This window comes from Chiloscyllium plagiosum, unplaced genomic scaffold (assembly GCF_037043375.1).
Source record: "Chiloscyllium plagiosum isolate Xiang-an unplaced genomic scaffold, Cpla_swu_hap1 HiC_scaffold_2, whole genome shotgun sequence".
In the NCBI taxonomy this organism is placed as follows: Eukaryota; Metazoa; Chordata; class Chondrichthyes; order Orectolobiformes; family Hemiscylliidae; genus Chiloscyllium; species Chiloscyllium plagiosum.
Window position 1 is genome coordinate 75,557,262 of NW_028270140.1, and position 20,245 is coordinate 75,577,506.

General features: G+C 39.6%; 1 protein-coding gene across 2 annotated transcripts in view; it reads right to left on the reverse strand.

Moving 5' to 3' along the window:
* Nucleotides 1-1,438: 1,438 nt before the first annotated feature.
* The window catches only part of pcsk5b (proprotein convertase subtilisin/kexin type 5b), a 371,873-nt gene continuing 353,066 nt past the window's right edge, over nucleotides 1,439-20,245 (reverse strand). For both annotated transcript variants that reach the window (XM_043712351.2, XM_043712341.2), the window contains 4 exons: nucleotides 16,520-16,737; nucleotides 8,041-8,141; nucleotides 6,460-6,643; nucleotides 1,439-4,977 (listed from right to left, as the gene is read on the reverse strand). In XM_043712351.2, the coding sequence (XP_043568286.1) occupies nucleotides 4,559-4,977; nucleotides 6,460-6,643; nucleotides 8,041-8,141; nucleotides 16,520-16,737 (922 nt within the window). In that variant the 3' untranslated portion in view covers nucleotides 1,439-4,558. The remainder of the gene's footprint in view (nucleotides 4,978-6,459; nucleotides 6,644-8,040; nucleotides 8,142-16,519; nucleotides 16,738-20,245) is intronic.

The window sequence follows — 20,245 nt, forward strand, 5'->3', positions numbered from 1 at the left end:
CCACTCATTCAACCTCTAAGGGTACTCTAAGTTAAGTCACATAGGACTGAGATGAAGAAGTGAAAGGCCATATTTGAACAAATGTAACAACAAAGAGCGCTGTCAAAGCTAGAGTCAAAGGAAATCAGAAGGATAACTTTCCACTGGTTGGGGTCATATCTGGTACAATGGATAATGGCTGAAGTTGCGGAGTCATCTTAGCTCCAGCATCTCTCTGCAGGAGTTCCTCAGGTAGTTTCCTAAATCTATTCATCTTCTGCTGCTTCACACTATCATATGGTCAGAAGTGGAGATGTTCACTGGTGATTCTACTAGATAGATGCTGTTCAGCATCATTCATGGATCATGAGGTACTGAAGAAGTGCATCTCTACTTGAAGCAAAACCAAGACAACAACCAGACTTGGGCACATAACATTTATGCCACACAAGTCTTCAGCAATGACTAACATTGACAAGAGAGAATCTAACTGTTATTCCCTGTTGCTCCATAGCTTGACTATTGCTGAATCCCCTAATAGGAACTCTTAGGGTTAACATCAATCTGAAACTGAACTAGATCAGCCATATAAATACTGTGGCTACAGCAGCAGATCATAAGCAGATTCTGCAATTGATAATTCACCACTTGTCTCTCCGATCCCTGTTAATCCTTTACAAGGCACAACTCAAAAGTGTGATAGAATATTCTCTATTTGTCTGAATGATTGCTTCTGCAACAGTATTAAAGAAGCCCATCAAGGGCAGAGCAGTCCACTTGATTGGCATCCCATCTTCCACCTTCAGCATCCTCTCTCATCATCACTAACACATTCGTGCAGAAAAGTGTACCATCTACAAGGTGTACTGTAGTAACTCTCCAAAGCTTCCCGAATACTATCTTCTAAACCGCTGACCCACACCACCTAGAAGGACTGTGGCAACAAATACATGGTAAAACCAGTACTTGTAAGTTTCCCTCAAGTCACACATAACTTGGAACTATATTGTTGCCTGGACAAAAATCCTGGAGTTCAGTGGATGTCCCTACACCTCAAAGAGTGCAGCTCACCTCCACAGTTTTCTAGAGAAACGTGAGATGGGCACTGAATGCTAGTCTAGCCAATGACAGCCACATTCTATGAACAGAAACAAAAGTGCAATATTTTTCTCATGTTGCATTCCTTCACTACCCTTATGTGTGGTTAAATGGTTATGTGCATAGACCAGTATTTATTTACATAATGGTATTAATGTAATTACAAGAGATAGTAACAATGAAACTAATGCTGTTTAGAATTGGGGCAGCTAGTGAAAAACAGTTTTTAATAAAAGGCAGAACTTGAAATGAATTGAATAGCTCTTCTTATTACTCCTTCATTCTGGAAATATTTACTTCTGATTAAGATAGAATTATATTTGGGATAGAATACAAATTTAAATGATCAGGATTTACAGACTCTTTGTACAAATATCCTTTTATTTAGCTTTCACAAAGATCATTAAAATTACTGTCATCATTACATCCATAAACCACAGCAATAAAGTCAGAAGTCATTTAAATGTCAAGAATCATTTCAATCTTATACTTGTCAATGAATCTTAGAAATTTGTAATCTGCTGATTTAATCAAATACAAACCACTTAAGTATCAAATGAAAATTACATCAATGCCAAACTTACGAGGTATAATTTTGAAAATAATGTGCACTACTGTTCATTATCAGTCTTATCAGGAAATATGTATGCTGATCTTTGTGTCAGACATACAGTTAATTTATATTTAGGGCACAAACAAGTTAATTGTTTATGCACAATACCCAAGTTATTAAATTAAGGGATAGCAATCAAATAATCAATCTAAATTATTAAGTATAAATGTATTAGGTCATATTGAACTTACATTGGTATTCAAAGATTTCCATAGTAAAGTATTGGCATCTTTCCAAATGATCAAGGCATAGACTATAACTCAGTAGATGACATTTCTCTATCTATTCATTATAAAACACTGGATTAGCTATTAAACAGAAAGCTTAAAATTCATTTAAATTTAAATAAGCTGCCTTCCGTTGAACATCCTTATGATTTAATGAAATGTGTTTCAAGTGCTGTGCTAAACCACTAACTTATGAATCAGCATAGCTTTAATTTATCAACAATTTATAAAGAGTCAGATTCAAGATATGTGCATAATTTAGTTACGTATAATTTTAAATGAGAAAGTAACTTGATAATTCCCTCTTCTGCTTTTAATTTGCATATAGTAGATCCATTTTATAAGTTTCAGATACTTTTTTTCATATGGAGCATCCTTGAATATAACCTACTGTTAACGAAATAGGGTGCTAGTATTGGAATGAAAATGCCTTTTCTGAAGTTTGTTTCCTTCTTTAGTATTTTCTTTAGTATTTTAAAAATATAATCTTTTTAGGATTATGAAAATCAATTTTCAGCATTTGATTCCCTTGATAGAACTTTTGCTATGCCAAATTAGATAGGAATGTTTTTCAACTGGTCATACTTCTATACTAATGTTACACATTTCAAATTTGAAACACTTCTTAGGCATTTTATTGGGAACACCTAAGAAAGCAAGGTCTTTTTGGAGAGGCATTAACATCTAGTTAAGTCTGTGGAATGTTCATCAATGAGTACAGCATGGTCTCAATATTGTAGATTTTGACTATTATGCAATTTATCAGATTTTTTCTTTAATTCCAATAAAAGGTTTAGATAACAACTGCTTTTCATTTCTAATATTCCCAAAATGCCTACTAAGATATTGGCGCTGCAACCCTCTTGAAGACAGAAGAATGTTCATTTTAACAAACATTAATCTCAGGCAAAACAGATACTATCTTTGACCATTAGTGACTATTTTTTTTTCATTTTCTACTTGTGTAAGGTTGTTAAACACCACATATTTCTCTGCAGCAGAAGAAAATTGGTGAACCCTGTATCCTTTAATACCAATAATGTTGGTTCATGATTAGCCATTAGTCTGCATTGAGAATCATGAATTCTTGCTTTCCAGATCATTGAAAATCAAGAAATCTGCCAGTTAAGTTTCAGGGACACAATTAGCAACATTCTAAATGATCCACGAATATGGACAGAATGCTAATGATGTGACCCCATTTTTGCACTCTTCATGTGATACAAAGCAAGAAACTAAACATCATAAAATTTCTTTAACACACAAAAAAAAGTAGATCCCATCAAATATAATTATTCACTCATTCATGGTTCAATGTAGCTGCACTTCATTTTTGTAAATTCTTAACTGAAATTAAATATTCTACTTTCAAATTGAGCTTGTCAACTCAAAAATATTTTATCTTTAGGCAAAGAAAAATACAAACATATCTACATTTACCCATAATCTAAATGAACAGGAACTCCAAACAAAAAGAAGACATATTCCTCATGTGCTAACTAAATATGCTGGGACATATAAATAGACACTTTGAGAAACTTATTCAATTAAAAAAACACAATTTTACTCCCAAGCAATCAAATAGCCTGACAGTTTTTGTTATTGTTTGATTTCAGTCAGTTAAACAATGTTTGGAACTTGCTCTGTAACAAGTGGAGCATTTTAACACACGAATGCTTGCTATTGTATTTTTCTAAGCAAACTGTGGTTAGCTCAGAGCTAAGCAGTAATCAGTTACTCACACTTCAATGTGGCAAGCATTGCAGTTTCAAGAGATTTGTATTTTTCAACTCTCATAACTTTCCATAATAAAATATAGCATGTTTAGTTCTGCTGTGGTGTACTATTGAGTACTTTGCTTTATAAAATAATATTTCCTTTGTATGTATGACGACATTGCGTACATGCAAATTGTCTTTGATACTTCACAATTACAGATATTTCAGACTTGTGGATAACTTCCCAATTCAATTTGTCCATATAAAATATACTGAAATTCTATTGCAGAATGACCTATTTTATTTTACTCTTACCTGTATTGCTTCTATTGAAAGTGAAAAGCTGCATTGCTGGTATGTTATTAAAAGCTTTTGCAGATTATCCTTGCCTTCTAGGAACCTCGGCAACAATATAGGCAGCTAATAACTCTTGAGCCACAAATCATGGTAGTGACATTGGAATAATATTTTCACAGTTCCAGCAATATAACAACAATTTTCAACCTCAAAGAGGAACTCAACCATAATTTAAAGACAAAAACATTTAGCTTTCTTAATTTGAGGAGTGCAATTTGAACAATTCATATAATGGTTATTACTCTTTATGTATGAATTCTAATCTTTACAGCAATTTAATTTTTTAACTTAGTCCATCATTAATTAACATTAATGTGTCAATGTACACAATATTTATTATTAGAAATGTGATTAGATAAACATTTTGAGAAATGTATTTGTTCAGGATAGGGCTCACAAGCTTCGATTACATGTTTGTCAGTGCATTGTTTGAAACAGAAAATTGTCAGACACTGATCCCAGAAAAACATAGTCTTTCAGTATCTTCAATTGATGGGATATTAAGTGCATGGAATAAGTAGAGAATTTCATTAATAAGTACTGAAAAAAATATAATTAGTGTTGTTTTATCTGAAGGAGTAGCTTTCATCATCATATTCTAGTTCATCATCATCATCATCATCATCTAACAGTCCATACTTAAATTTTCGGTAAACAGTGCCATCCTGGCCCATGTAGACAATGTCATCATCATCCTCTTCGTCATACATTTCATCCTGATGATCTTTATACTCAGTTGCTTGAGTCTCTCGAAAGCTAACACTGTCCTTACTTGCATTATAAACGGGGATGGATTTGGCTTGATTGGGCAGTTTCTCATATTTCCCTCTGTTAATGGGTTTTGATTTTGAACGGGTCTTTAGCAGAAGGAAGATACCAATACCAATACCCATAATGAGTAGCACTGAGACAACAGCAAATAATGCAGGTTTGCCTCCTCCTGTTTCATCTGGAACAACAACTGCTTTTCTTAAAACACATTCATCTGCAATTATTAAAAAAGGAAAACAAGGTGTAAAATTCCTACATATTATATTGTGTAATCGCTTAATCAAATTGATTAAGTCATGCTTATTAAAACAAACTGCAAAAAAAACTAGTTTGAAAATTATTGAGTGACAAAATTAACATTTGAAGATAACATGATTTATGGTTAGGATTTTGAAGAAAGCCAGCTGGCATGTTGATGTAAATAGATGCTGTTACAACATATCCTTGCAACCAAATACTCCACTTCTGTAAGAAATCCAGTTTATTGATGACAAACAGTAGCAGTAAAATTTGGCAAAAATCAGTCTTTTAACTAATTTGTGGAGAAGTTGTATTACTTATAGGTTCCTGTCAGGAATAAGTATAACTTGTGGAATTATTTCTGCATCTCAAAGTTGTAAGCTCCTAAATACCAACATATTTCTTATGAAGTGAATGTTTCATGGAGTGGAAAATCTTCCTACTTCTTTGGATTGATAATCTTTTATTTACATTTTTCTTTCCTGTACAGTTCATGTTGTCTCTTCTATTTCTTTTTGACATTTTTTTTTAAGAAAAGAAGATTCTTATTGCCCTTTTTCTTTTATAGTCCCTCACAAGCAGAGAACCTGAAAATCCCAGTCACACGAAGAGACCTGAAGTCAAATTCTAAACAGACATATTTTTGAAGAGACTATGTTGTAACTTGTAAACACCAAAACGTAAGGATTGAGATGTTAAAAACTTTAAAATTCTCAATCCAGATTAATTAGAGGTAGGTAGCCCAACCAGCTCATTTATTATTTATCTTAATGAAGCTTGTAGTCTCATGGTTAACAGGTTTTACAGACCCAGGGCTGCTAGTTTTCAGGGCTTAGTAAACCTAATAACAGTGGGGAGAGCAGGACAGTTTTGAACACCTCAAGATAGTTCATGTGAGCAGATGTCACTTCATAAATTGACACTCTTGCCTTTGATATGACCTTCCCTCATATACAGACACCCTCAGGAGTGCTTCTAGGCCATCCACAAACCAAGCCTGTCAATGAAACTGACTTCTAGTGGAGATTGTGGTAAAGTGAATATGCATGCTGTGGAAACTCTACAGCATGTCAAGAAATCTGAAGTTTTGGGTTTCAAAATTAACATATAACCTTTCTCCTTCTCGCTGATGAGCATAACCTGATTCTGTTAATATCAAGACTTAAGGTTCTGCTGCAATCTCGTGCCAACATTATTTTTAGGATCTGCAATGATGGAACCCAGCCAAAACCATGCACCACTCTTTGCAATCTTCCTGGATACACAAAAGAATCAAATACTAAAAAGATAATATTTCAAATTTATATAGTTCTTGATTTCAACGATTATACTAATTGGCTCAAAAAGTAGTAACTTATTTAGCTTTAACTTTGTCAACTACTTTAACAGATAAACAATTGAAGCCTTAGATGGATTTTGACAAATAATGAAGTTTTAAAGACACTCAGAGTCTCACCAAAACTCATGTCACAATCACAGCAATCTTCAACATCCGGCAGAGCAGATTTGCAACAGTTTAAACACTTGCCATCAGCAAGATTTATCAAGAGACCGAGATGACAATCTGTGCAGTTATTAGGTCCTGGTCCTTTACACTCCAGACAAGTGTCATGACATTTCTCGCACTGTGTTTCTGGGTCCTAATAATTAGAGTCAGGGAAAAAATGGCATTTTAAAAAAATCCATGTCAATTAATAACAATGTAAACAAACTGCAAAACTGATTGTCTATATGTATTATTCAGTATTTTGGTAGAGACATTTTGAAAGATTAATTATTGGATCAATATTGATTAGATTAAAATCTAATTTTTTTTAAAGTAATAATTAAAATATCACGAAACAAATAATTATGATGGATGAAAATGTCAGTTTAAATAGTTTGAACCAGTGTTAACTAAGTAGCAGCAAGTTAATTGATCCTTGCCTAACATGGCAAATAATGACTGTATTTTTGTGCTCAAATGGACTGTAGCTTTGTTTTCTCCATCAGTAAAATTATTGCCTGCTCAGAAAGAATGGATTGTTTGAGCTAGAGACACTATGCAATCTCAAAGTAGGTGAATATGCAACTATATCGAACTTGGATCACATTTAAAAATGGTAAATAGTTGAATCCAAAGTAAATATATGAAATTGCCAATTAGCACCTTTTACTAGGATGAAATGGAAAATTGGTTAGAAAGAAAATGGGAGACCAATTAGTGAAACACACTTAAATAGAAGGCTTGTAAGAAATGAGTGAAATACATTTTGACCAGGTGTAATAGAGGGTGGGATGTGTCTTTGTTTAAATAAAGGCCCAAATGTAGGCATTAGCTATTATAAGGTGGCGCAGAGGTTGCCTGGTGCTAATGTCAGTAATTCTGAGCCCAAGGTGAATGGGCTGGGACATGGGTTTGAATCCCAACATGGCAGATGATGAAACTTGCATTCAAAAAAGTCTGGAATTAAACTTCATGGTGACCATATAGCTATTGTAAAAATCCATTCAGCTGACAAATAGGGAAGGACATCTGTGCTTATCTGGTCTGGACTATAAATGATTCTCAATCCAAGGCAATGTAGTTGACTCTTATCTGCTGCTGAAATAGCTGAACAAATCATTAAGTTCAAGGCCAGTTAGGAATGTCAGCTTTGCCAGTGACAAGCACACCTCATGCAAGAATTTTTAAAAATTGATTTTGAAACATGAACCTAATGAATATAGTGAGTGGCATGTGATTAATGAGGAACAGATATATGAGAATTCTTTAAAAAGTAAAGAACATTCAGGTGGCAAGTATTTTACAGTGGAAAATCAGGAAATGGACGTCTAAACAATTATCCATAACTGAAATAAAGCTGATTGGTCTATAATTTTCTGCCTTCTCCATTTAACAGTTCCTTTTTAACTGCATGCTTGAGGCTTTGTGCTAAAACAGAGGGCAAAGCCCCTATTCTATCAATGTGTTCAGGACAAGTGCAGAGCAAGATGCAAAGTTTCTCTGTTTCTTTTATCGTTATAGCTATATTAGAAGTCACTTTGCGTTAAGTACCTCGGACAGCAGGTATTCTCCGGCAAAACACTGAGAACTGCAGATACTTCCGTACATCTGGAAGCCCCAATAACAGGAAGTACATCGAATAGGTCCCTTACCTGGAAAAACAGAAATCTTTCAATTTGCTTTTTCAGGGATTCAGAGGAACTTCTGCCATATACTATATAGGGGAGGGGTTTGGGGGTGGAGACAGTAGTGTAATGCATGACATTGGATGCAAAGGGAAATTCTAACAACAGCCCTTCAATGGATGAAGAACCAAGTGATAACCGCTTCCTGCTCAATAACAAGAAACCTTCTGTAGGTTACTTCTAAACTGCACATTATTTTCATTTTTTCCTTCGAAAAATACACAAGGACAGGAGTTAAAAACGCAGTTTAAATTCTAGGGAGGAGTTGTGGGATTATAAATTCACATGTGTATCAGGCTGAGGATTAGTGTGCTATAAAGGTCATTGCCAAAGAACCATCCCTTAGAAACGCCTGTGCTTCAGGAAAAGCCCTTCTGGTACTTTGAATGCTAGACGCCGAATGGCCAGCAACCAGGCAAAAGAGGAACAAGATAACAAAAGGAATCCAACCATGTTCGAAAGAAATCAGAACTACAGAATCTCAACCAATCTGCAAAACTGAGAATTGTGAAACCAGCTGTTCAACTATCAATATCAGTGCTATTAAACCTCCACCAAGGCAGCTTTAAAGTCCAACTATCTACTCTTCGCCAACAATTCAAAGACTGATTTTTTTTCACACTTATCTCAGCTGTCTCAATAGTATAGAGAAATGGCCAGCAGTGCCAAACAATGGCCAATGATCTTCACTACTCTGTTAGAGTACATGTCACAATCTTCCTTCCGTTATCTCATATGCAACCTGCACCTCACACCAAGCTTCATGGTCTACCACTCTTCCTACTATATGCACCGTTTTTAATCACTCGGTCTCATTCCTCCTCAATTCTCCCATACCACTAACCTTGTATGGTACCTGCACTGTCTACTCACTACCTCTGAACACCTCACCAACTTTTCCCCATCTGCACCAGCATTAACAGTCATGCCATTCACTTCTATTGAAATCATAAAATCGCTACAATGCGGAAACAGGCTATTCGGCCCATTGAGTCCACACTGACCCTCCGAAGAACATCCCACCCAAACTCACCCCCCTTTTCTATCCCTGTAATTCTGGATTTCCAATGGATAACCCACCTCACCTGCACATAATGGGCAATTCCCCATGGCCAATCCACCTAACCTGCATATTTTTGGACTGTGGGAGGAAACTGGAGCACCCAGAGGAAACACATGCAGACACAGGGAGAATGTGCAAACTCCACACAAACAGATACCCAAGGGTGGAATCGAACCCAGCCCCTGGTGCTGTGAGGCAGCAGTACTAACCACTGAGCCACTGTACCGCCCATAAAGCTCACTCAGTTCCTCCCTTTTCTCTCATTCCAGGAGAAGACAGCCGACAAGAGTGCAGAAAGGTCTCAGGTGGATGCCCAATTTCAGCATCACAGCCTCCTAGAGAATAAAATCTTGCTCTTCAGATAGAAGACTAGGGCTGATCTATGTGGATGACAAGACATCCATGTCCCACTAAGTACCATTCCACATTCTGCTGCAGATCTCTCATCAACCATGCAGGCAATGTTATTCATTGCACCCCACTTCTAACTATTGCCTGCAATACCTTGATACCTTTGAGACAAAAGAATAATGAGATATTCACTAACTTTGCAAAGAAACAGCCTGCTCTCCCAGAAACCACCTACTCAACTTCTGTGGATGAGAGCCCTGATACACCAGAGGAAGCATCAACATGACTTTCTCCGGCATCCACTAGCAACTCACATACTAACCCCTCAGTAGCAATGTTAAGCTTAGAAAGTTTGAGTATCATCGATAGTCACAGGTGAGGTGCTGGAAGACTGGAGGTTGGTTAACATGGTGCCACTATTTAAGAAGGGTAGTAAGGACAAGCCAGGGAACTATAAGCCAGTGAGCCTGATGTCGGTGGTGGGCGAGTTCTTGGAAGGAATCTGAGGGACAGGATGTATATGTATTTGGAAAGGCAAGGACTGATTAGGGATCGTCAACATAGCTTTATGCTTGGGAAATCATGTCTCAAAAACTTGATTGAGTTTTTTGAAGAAGTAACAAAGAGGATTGATGAGGGCAGAGCGGTGGGCATGATCTATATGGACTTCAGTAAGGCGTTCGACAAGGTTCTCCATAGAAGACTGGTTAACAAGGTTACATCTCATGGAATACAGGGAGAACTAGCCAATTGGATACAGAACTTGCTCAAAGGTAGAAGACAGAGGGTGATGGTAGTGGAGGGTTATTTTTCAGACTGGAGGCCGTGAACAGTGGAGTGCCGCAAGGATCAGTGCTGGGTCCACTAATTTTCTTCATTTATATAAATGATTTGGATGTGAGCTTAAGAGGTATAGTTAAGTTTACAGATGACACCAAAATTGGAGGTGTAGTGGACAGCGAAGAAGGTTACCTCAGAGTACAATGGGATCTTGGTCAGATGGGCCAATCAGCTGAGGAGTAGCGGTTGAGTTTAATTCAGATAAATGTTACTGCATTTAGGAAAGCAAATCTTAGCAGAACTTATACACTTAATGGTAATGTCCTAGGAAGTTTTGCTGAACAAAGAGACCTTGGAGTGCAGGTTCATAGCTCCTTGAGAGTAGAGTCACTGGGAGATAAGGTAGTGAAGAAGGCATTTGGTATGTTTTCCTTTATTGGTCAGAGTACAGGAGTTGGGAGGTCATGTTGTGGCTGTACATGACATTGATTAGGACACTTTTGGAATCTTGCATGCAATTCTGGTCTCCTTCCTATTGGAAAGATGTTGTGAAACTTGATAGAGTTCAGAAAAGATTTACAAAGATGTTGCCAGGGTTGGAGGATTGAGCTATAGGGAGAGGTTGAATAGGTTAGAGCTGTTTTCCCTAGAGCATCGGAGGCTGAGGGGTGACCTTATAGAGGTTTATAAAATCATGAGGGGCATGGATAGGGTATATAGGGTAAATAGGCACTCCAGAACTAGAGGGCATAGGTTTAGGGTGAGAGGGGAAAGATATAAAAGAGACCTAAGGGGCAACCTTTTCATGCAGAGGGTGGTACATGTATGGAATGAAGTGCCAGAGGAAGTGGTGGAGGCTGGTACAATTGCAACATTTAAAAGGCATCTGGATGGGTATGTGAATAGGAAGGGTTTGGAGGGATATTGGCTGGGTGCTGGCAGGTGGGATTAGATTGGATTGGCACAGACAAGTTGGCACAGACAAGTTGGACTGAAGGGTCGTTTCCATGCTGTACATCTCTATGACTCTATGAGAGCAATTCCACAGCAGACCAGGGCAGAAATAGCCCATGCATCTGCCACTCAGAGGACTGCCAGAGAAGAGCCACTAATTTAGCCCCAGATGCTAGAGGACCAGTGGTGTCAACAAGTAGGGAATTGTCTGCAGGCACACGGAGGAAGAGGAGCAGCAGATAGGCATGTAGGACACAATGGCCCTCAGTGCCCAAGGGCTCAAGGAGTGCCACTTTACTGTGGGGACCCAAATGACCCAAGCATGACCTCTAACCTAACTTTAAAGTGCACAGACTTGCCCCAAAAAGAGTCCAGGGAAGTTCCTGTTGAGAGAAGAGAGAGTCTTTAACTCAGGAGTCTTCGACAAGGAGGTTGAGTGAAGTGATTACGCCACAGTTGAAGAGGGTGAAGACATGACTGCCCAGCTGGTTCAGTGTGCTACATGCATGATGTGGGAGGTCAACGACTCTGGTGTATCTGGCTCGTACATCTGTGGAAAGTGTGTGCATGTTCAGCTACTGACAGAGCATATCGCAACACTGAAGAAAGAACTCGAGGACCTTAGGCTCATCCGAGAGAACAAAATCTTTCTGGACAGGACCTTCAGTGAGGTTATTACACAAACCATACCAGAAGAGAGCAGAAGAGAGAAGACGATAAGGAAGGCAAAGAGGAGACAGGTGCAAGAGACCGCGGGGGAAGTACCTGTCAGAAACAAGTTGAATATTTTGGAAACAGTACAGACAGATGACACTGCCAATCCATGAGGCGGTCAGGTCTGTCAATCAAAAGTTGGTGTGGAGGCAGAGCCGAGGAGTCAGACATCGCACAGAGCCGTGGTGATAGGGGACTCCATAATGAGAGGAACTGAATGGGGTTTCTGTGGCAACAGGCGGGATTTAAGGATGGTGTGTTGCCTTCCTGGTGCCAGGATTAAGGACATCGCAGACAGAGTGCAGGAAATCCTCAAGGGCGAAGGTGAAGAGCCAGAGGTGGTGGTACATGTCGGCACAAATGATGTTGGGAAGAAGAGGAGGAATATACTACAGCGGGACTTCGGAGAACTAGGAAGAAGGCTGAAAACAGGACGTCCAGAGTGGTCATCTCTGGTTTGCTTCCAGTTCCTTGGGCTGGAGAGGCCAGGAAAAGGGAGATAATGGACTTGAATGTGTGGCTGGGGAACTGGTGCAGGAAGCAAGGATTTAAATTCTTGGATCACTGGGGTATGTTTTGTGGTAAACATAAATTACACAAAAGAGATGGGTTGTACCTTAATGGGTTGGGGACCAGCATTCTGTCAGGCAGGTTTGCTACTGCAACACAGCTGCATTTAAACTAAATAGCGGGGGGGGAGGGGACAAACTGGAAGTTTAAGAAGGAAATTGAAGGGAAAGTTAGAACAAGGGAAGTCAAGAAAGACAATGGTATCAATGAAGCAGAAAACTCAAAAAGGGATCATGCCGTAAGGTTGAATGAAATAGGGGTGATAGGAAGGGTGAGGGCAGCAACAAATTAAAAATACTATATATGAATGCACAAAGTATTAGAAATAAGATGGATAAGATTGAGGGTCTTTTGGAAATTGGCAGCTACGATATTGTGGGGATAACTGAGACGTGGCTTCAAGTGGACAGGGCTATCGTAAGGACAGACTGACTGGCAGAGGGGGTGGGGTGGCCCTGTTGGTAAGGAATGATATTCAGTCCCTTGCGCGGGGGGAGCTAGAATCAGGGGATGTAGAGTCAGTATGGATAGAGCTGAGAAATTCTAAGGGTAGAAGTCCCTAATGGGAGTTATCTACAGGCCCTCAAACAGTAGCCTGGATGTTGTGTGTAAGTTGAATAAGGAGCTGAAATTGGCCTGTCGCAAAGATATTACTACAGTTGTTATGGGGGATTTCAACATGCAGGTAGACTGGGAGAATCAGGATGGTACTGGACCCCAAGAAAGGGAGTTTGTGGAGTGCATCCGAGATGGATTCTTAGAACAGCTTGTGCTGGAGCCTACCAGGGAGAAAGCAATTCTGGATCTGGTATTATGCAACAAACCGGATTTGGTCAGGGACCTTGAAGTAAAAGAGCCATTAGGAGGTAGTGACCACAATACAATAAGCTTTAACCTGCAGTTTGAAAGGGAGAGGGTAGAATCGGAAGTGATAATATTTCATTTGAATAAGGGGAACTATGAGGGAGGAGCTGGCCAAAGTTCAATGATGCAATACCCTAGCAGGGATGGCAGTGGAACAACAATGGCAGGTATTTCTGGGTATTATGCAGAAGATACAGGATCAGTTCATTCCAAAAAGGAAGAAAGATCCTAAGGGAGGCAAGGGTGGCTGACGAGGGAGGTTAAAGACGATATAAAGACAAAAGGGAAAAAGTATAACATAGCAGAGATGAGTGGGAAATCGGAGGACTGGGAAGCTTTTAAAGAACAACAGAGGATAACTAAAAAGGTAATATGCAAGGAAAAAATGAGGTACGAAGGTAAACTGGCCAAAAATATAAAGGAGGATAGTAAAGGCTTTTTTAGGTATGTGAAAAGAAAAAAAATGGTTAAGACTAAACTTGGGCTCTTGAAGACAAAAACGGGTGAATTTATTACGGGGAACAAAGAAATGGCAGAAGAGTTGAATTGGTACTTCAGATCTGTCTTCACTGGGGAAGACACGAGCAATCTCCCTGGTGTAATAGTGGCTGAAGGACCTTAACTAAAGGGAATTTATATTAGGCAGGAAATGGTGTTGAGAGACTGTTAGGTCTGAAGGCTGATAAGTCCCCGGGACCTGATGGTCTACATCCCAGGGTACTGAAGGAGGTGGCTCTAGAAATCGTGGATGCATTGGTGATTATTTTCCAATGTTCTATAGATTCAGGATCAGTTCCTCCGGATTGGAGGGTGGCTAATGTTGTCCCACTTTTTAAAAAAGGAGCGAGAGAGAAAGCAGGAAATTATAGACCAGTTAGTCTGACCTCAGTGGTGGAAAAAATGCTGGAGTCAATTATAAAGGATGAAATTATGACACATCTGGATAGCAGTAACAGGATAGGTCAGAGTCAGCATGGATTTATGAAGGGGAAATCATGCTTGACTAATCTTCTGGAATTTTTTGAGGACGTAACTCTGAAGATGGACAAGGGAGATCCAGTGGATGTAGTGTACCTGGACTTTCAGAAAGCCTTTAATAAAGTCCCATATAGGAGGTTAGTGAGCAAAATTAGGGCGCATGGTATTGGGGGCAAAGTACTGACTTGGATTAAAAATTAGTTGGCTGACAGGAAACAAAGAGTAGTGATAAATGGCTCCCTTTCGGAATGGCAGGCAGTGACCAGTGGGGTACCGCAGGGATCAGTGCCAGGACCGCAGCTTTTTACAATATATATTAATGATGTAGAAGATGGTATTAATCGTAACATTAGCAAATTTGCTGATGATACAAAGCTGGGTGGCAGGGTGAAATGTGAGGAGGATGTTAGGAGATTACAGGGTGACCTGGACAGGTTAGGTGAGTGGATAGATGCATGGCAGATGCAGTTAAATGTGGATAAATGTGTGGTTATCCACTTTGGTGGCAAGAACAGGAAGGCAAATTACTACCTAAATGGAGTCAAGTTAGGTAAAGGGGCAGTACAAAGAGATCTGGGTGTTCTTGTACACCAGTCAATGAAGGCAAGCATGCAGGTACAGCAGGTAGTGAAGAAAGCTAATAGCATGCTCGCCTTCATAACAAGAGGGATTGAGTATAGAAGCAAAGAGGTTCTTCTGCAGCTGTACAGGGCCCTGGTGAGACCGCACCTGGAATATTATGTGCAGTTCTGGTCTCCAAATTTGAGGAAAGACATTCTGGCTATTGAGGGAGTGCAGCGTAGGTTCACGAGGTCAATTCCTGAAATGGCGGGACTATCTTATGTTGAAAGATTGGAACGACTGGGCTTGTATACCCTTGAGTTTAGAAGACTGAGAGGGGATCTGATTGAGACATATAAGATTATTAAAGGATTGGACACTCTGGAGGCAGGAAACATGTTTCCGCTGATGGGTGAGTCCTGATCCAGAGGACACAGCTTAAAAATAAGGGGTAGGCCATTTAGGACAGAGATGAGGAGAAACTTCTTCACCCAGAGAGTGGTGGGTGTGTGGAATGCTCTGCCCCAGAAGGAAGTGGAGGCCAGTCTCTGGATTCATTTAAGAAAGAGTTGGATAGAGCTCTCAAGGATAATGGAATCAAGGGTTATGGAGATAATGCGTGAACAGGACACTGATTGAGGATGATCAGACATGATCATAATGAATGGTGGTGCAGGCTCGAAAGGCAGAATGGCTCATCCTGCACCTATTGTCTATTGTCATGTGATTATCCAGCTGCTTCCACAGACTGATTGATGGTTGCCATGGAAAGAGAGAGCCAGGTTCAGCACCTACAGGGTCTGCTGGAGAGGTGCATGCAATTGTTGAGTGAGGAATGGTCTTTATCTTTATACGGCCTCACTGCAGCAGATCTGCCTTCACAGGTTACATCATTTACCGGTTCCTCTCTGGCTATGGTCTCAGCCATTTTCCTTCCCACTGAGTCCTTTCAAATTCCAGAACAATAGATGGTGACAGGGAGTGACCTTCAGGCAGTAGCTTCCTGCCTCCAGCTCTCATTGTCAGTGAGGTCCCGAATATCCCCTTCCTGGTCACCCTTCTGTGAGACACATGGGTTTCACACCTCCCCAGGTCCCCACTCAACCTATAAACATGAGCCTGAACCTGCCTTCTTTCCCCTCCCAGCCTCCGGCATCTGAGGCAACCATGCCAGGTGTGGTCATATGCTGCCTATCACTAAGTCAGGATGTTCCTGATTGTGGATGAGTGCATGTCAGTATTACCTTATTCCCATTCATGCTTTATCACATCACCCCTTTGCAAATACAATTGACCCTCCTCACAATTGGCAATCGCCTTTATCCCTGGTCTCCAGTTTTCAATCCTGACAAGTAGGTTCCTGAGTCTCAATCCTGTAACAGGCTTGCCCCCACTTCCTTCCACAAGCAGGCACACTCTTATTTATATCACACCTACAAGTGCCAACATAGGTGATGTGATTGAGTTCTGACGTACACAGCAATCCTCCGATTGTAAATCTTAAACTTACCATCACAGGTTTTACAAGTTGGGTGGCACCGTTCACAAGTTTGCTCCCATTTATTTTCATAGTATTGTTCTGGACATGATGGAAAGCATTTGTTTTCTGATTTCATCAGGAAATTATTGTCCTGACAACTTAGACATTCCGTTTCACCTGGACCCCAACATTCTTTGCAGCTTGCGTGACAGTTTTCACAAACACCACTTGATCCATTTGCAAAATGCCTAAAACAAATGATGTGTGGCAATAAGGATCTTGTTTACAACATAGAAACAGATTTATTCATTTAAAAATATCTTATTTCAAGGTCATGGAGAAAAAAAATGCACAGATCAAATAATTGTCAAATCCAAACTTTTTCTTTCGTCATTGCAAACATCTTGAATTTATTTCTAATCATGATAGTCTGGAAATTGTGCCTTATTTTTACAGTGAGTTGTTGAGGGAACAGATTTGCTTAGGTCTTGTAAATTTAAGAATAAAATGTAATGGGTCACAGTCTGCTGATGGAACTAATAGGACACATTCTGATTTACACTTCGACTTTTAACAGTGATCATATCCCTGAGGATAAAATAAGAAATGAACTACTCCCTAATAGAGGACATGCACATTCCAACAGACTCAAAACTTATGGGAAGGCTTCAAAAATAAATTAGAATGAGTAAAGTTGCAAATAGAATTGAAACCAATAGAAAAAGGTACAAGACATTAAATAAGGAAGGAAATTTAACCAAAGACAGGACTCAAAAATAAGAATATTACCTCCAGGGAATGGAACAACTCTCAAAATTGAGGAAACAAAGGTTACATAAAACTAAGGACTTGATCTTAGTATAGCTATGTACCCTGACCAAAATTACATTATACTACTTACACAATCCTCCAAAAGTGAAGCATCCAAATTAAATTTTCTGAATTAATGGAGGTCAGCAATTTCAATATAAGTAAGGACATTAATAGATGAAATTTGATAAAAGCAAGGGTAAAGTCGAATTTCCTTGTGGAGCAGCGAGGGTGGAAGAACAGAGACAGGAAGAAAGGAAGGGAGGGGAAGGAAGAAAATCAACTAAAGGAAGGGCGGGAGGGCAAGGAAGGAACAGGAAGACAGAAATAGCAAAGGGAAGGAGAGACAGGAAGGCAGAGGCAGAAAGAAAGGGAGGGAGGGAGAGGGGGAGAAAGGAAGGAAACAAATGGGAAGGGAAGGGGTGGTATGGAAAGAAAATATTGACTTAGAAATAAATATTGACCTGAACATTAGGGATAACTCATTTGCTCATGTTTAAAATCGTGCTAGAGTAAATCTTTTCTATTCAATACAGCAAGAAGATGGGGTCTCAGTTTATTGTCTCATCTGAAAGTCAACAACACCTTAAAGTTATATAGCACTTTTAATGTAATGAAATGTCCCAAGAAACTCTGCAGGTACACTTTAAAGCAAAATATGACACTCACTCATGTAAGGATGTATTACGTCAAACAACCAAAATCTTGGTCGATGAGATCAGTTGTAGAGAGAACAAGGAAATAATTTCAGAGCTTTAAGTCTAGGCAGCTCAATGCATGCCCACTATCTACATGGCACATGTCAGGAGTGTGATGTAATGCTCTCTATTTGCTGCATGCAGCTACAACAACACTCAAGGAGTTCAACTCCATTCAATACAAAGCAGCTCACATGATTTATATACCATCTACCAACTTCAACACTGAGGCACAGCATCAGTAGTGAGTTGCATCCACAATATATGTTGCAGTAATGTACCCAGGGTTCTTCCACCAGCAGCTTCCAAACATTTACCATTTAGAAGGACAAGAGCAGCAGACAAATGGCAACATATTTGCCTACAAGTTCCTTCCAAGCCATACTCTATCTTGACTTGAGAAATATTCTATATTATTCTTACTTCACTGTCACTGGATCAAAATTCTGGAACTCCCTTCGTAACAGTAATATAGCCTTCCTTACATTTAAAGGACTACAATGGTTGAAGAAGGCACCTCACCTCTATTTTCTCCAGGTAAATTAGGGATCAGCATTAAAGCTGGTCTCACCAGCAATGCTAATATTCCATGAACAAATAAATAAAATACAAAGTGAAGCAGCTTTTGCTTCAGTTGTATAGACCCTTGGTCAGGCCCATTTGGAGTAATGTGTTCAGTTCTGGAGTGTACATGTGCACTTGGATGTATTGACCTTCGTGATGTTACACAGATTCATCAAAATGCTATGAACTCTTACAGAGGCACATCATAAAGTCAGTGCATACATTTGGTTTAAATCCTTTAGAACCTGAAATGGAATCTGATCCAAATATTTAAAAAGTTAAAGGATTACAATCTGGTGCAGAGTGGCCAACGAAACATTGCATGCTGTCAAGTCTTAGGAGAAAAAATACCATTGTTGCTTGAGCTTTTCTTACTTACAAGACTTTTTCTCAGCAACTGCTGTTATCTTCTAGTTGACTTAGTCATTAATCATCAATATTAAATACCATAAACAGCTTTGTAAAACCTCAAGTACATACATTGACTGCATTTTCTTCATATTGCATGAGGATAATTGTTTCAAAACATCCCCATTGAAATGAAATACAATTGCGTGAATCCACAAAAATTGCTCCTTGACAAGTTATTCTTTTCTAAGAGTTTACTCAGTAGATCACCCTAAATTACTTGAAAGCTTTCCTACAGCTGATGCTACATTTTTGTCGCTTGGTTTCTAGGCATATGGTTTTTGCAATTTTTTCAAAATGATTCCCACTATCCTGTGCTAAAATCTATAAGGAATTTAAAAGAAACATATTAGGCTGGATTTTCCGATGGCCTGATAGTCAGTTCTGTGGCGTAGATGGAAATTGCACATGGGGAGCATGCAGAATGCTCGACAAAGGAGACACCAAGGCAATTGCCTGGAAGACTGAAGATTTCTACTGGGGAAATTTCCCTTTGCCTTGATTCTCCAAAACGTCTCTTTAAATCAGAGAGTTTGGAGGGTTCTGTTGAAGTTAAGTATGCACTCAGGAAAAGCTAGACGATTAAAACCATTGTCTAACTCCTGAGAAACTATTAAGCCATACCCTCTCTCCCAAAGTAGTACACGCACCTACATACCCCAAACCCTTTACATCCCCAGATCCTGATTCGACACTCTCCATTGCTGGACACAACATACCACACACCACCTTTCCTCCTGGGAGTTGATCCAACCACTGCTCCCACTCTTGGGACTCTACCCCTGCCTCCAGTGCTGCACCTGACAGCTTTGCTCTACCCCAGGAAGTGACAACCCCTGCTGCTGGCACTTTACCTACCCGTACTATATCCCCTACCCACTTGGCACTTTACCCCTACCCATGTGGCACCCTATTTACCTGGCCCTCTGCACCCTACTCACCTGGCAGCCTACCCACTAACAACATGGTACCTGGCACTGTCATCTATGGTTATCATACACACTTGCCCTTTCACAGGAACTGTCAAAGTGGCTGGCTGTGATGCTGGACTTTTAAATCACAGAATATGGCAACTGACTGCTGTGAAAGATAGCATGTGGTATGCCTTCCCCCCGTTCTGTGCTATGAGAGACCTGTCACAATGAAAGTACATTTCTGAAGGAGCAGTGGTTCGAATCTCCTTTCAGAAATGCAGAGATCTTCCCTTGCATAAAAAATAAGCTCTGTGAGATTCCCCTCCTCACAAAATCCGGTCCATTATTTAAAAATGTTTTCC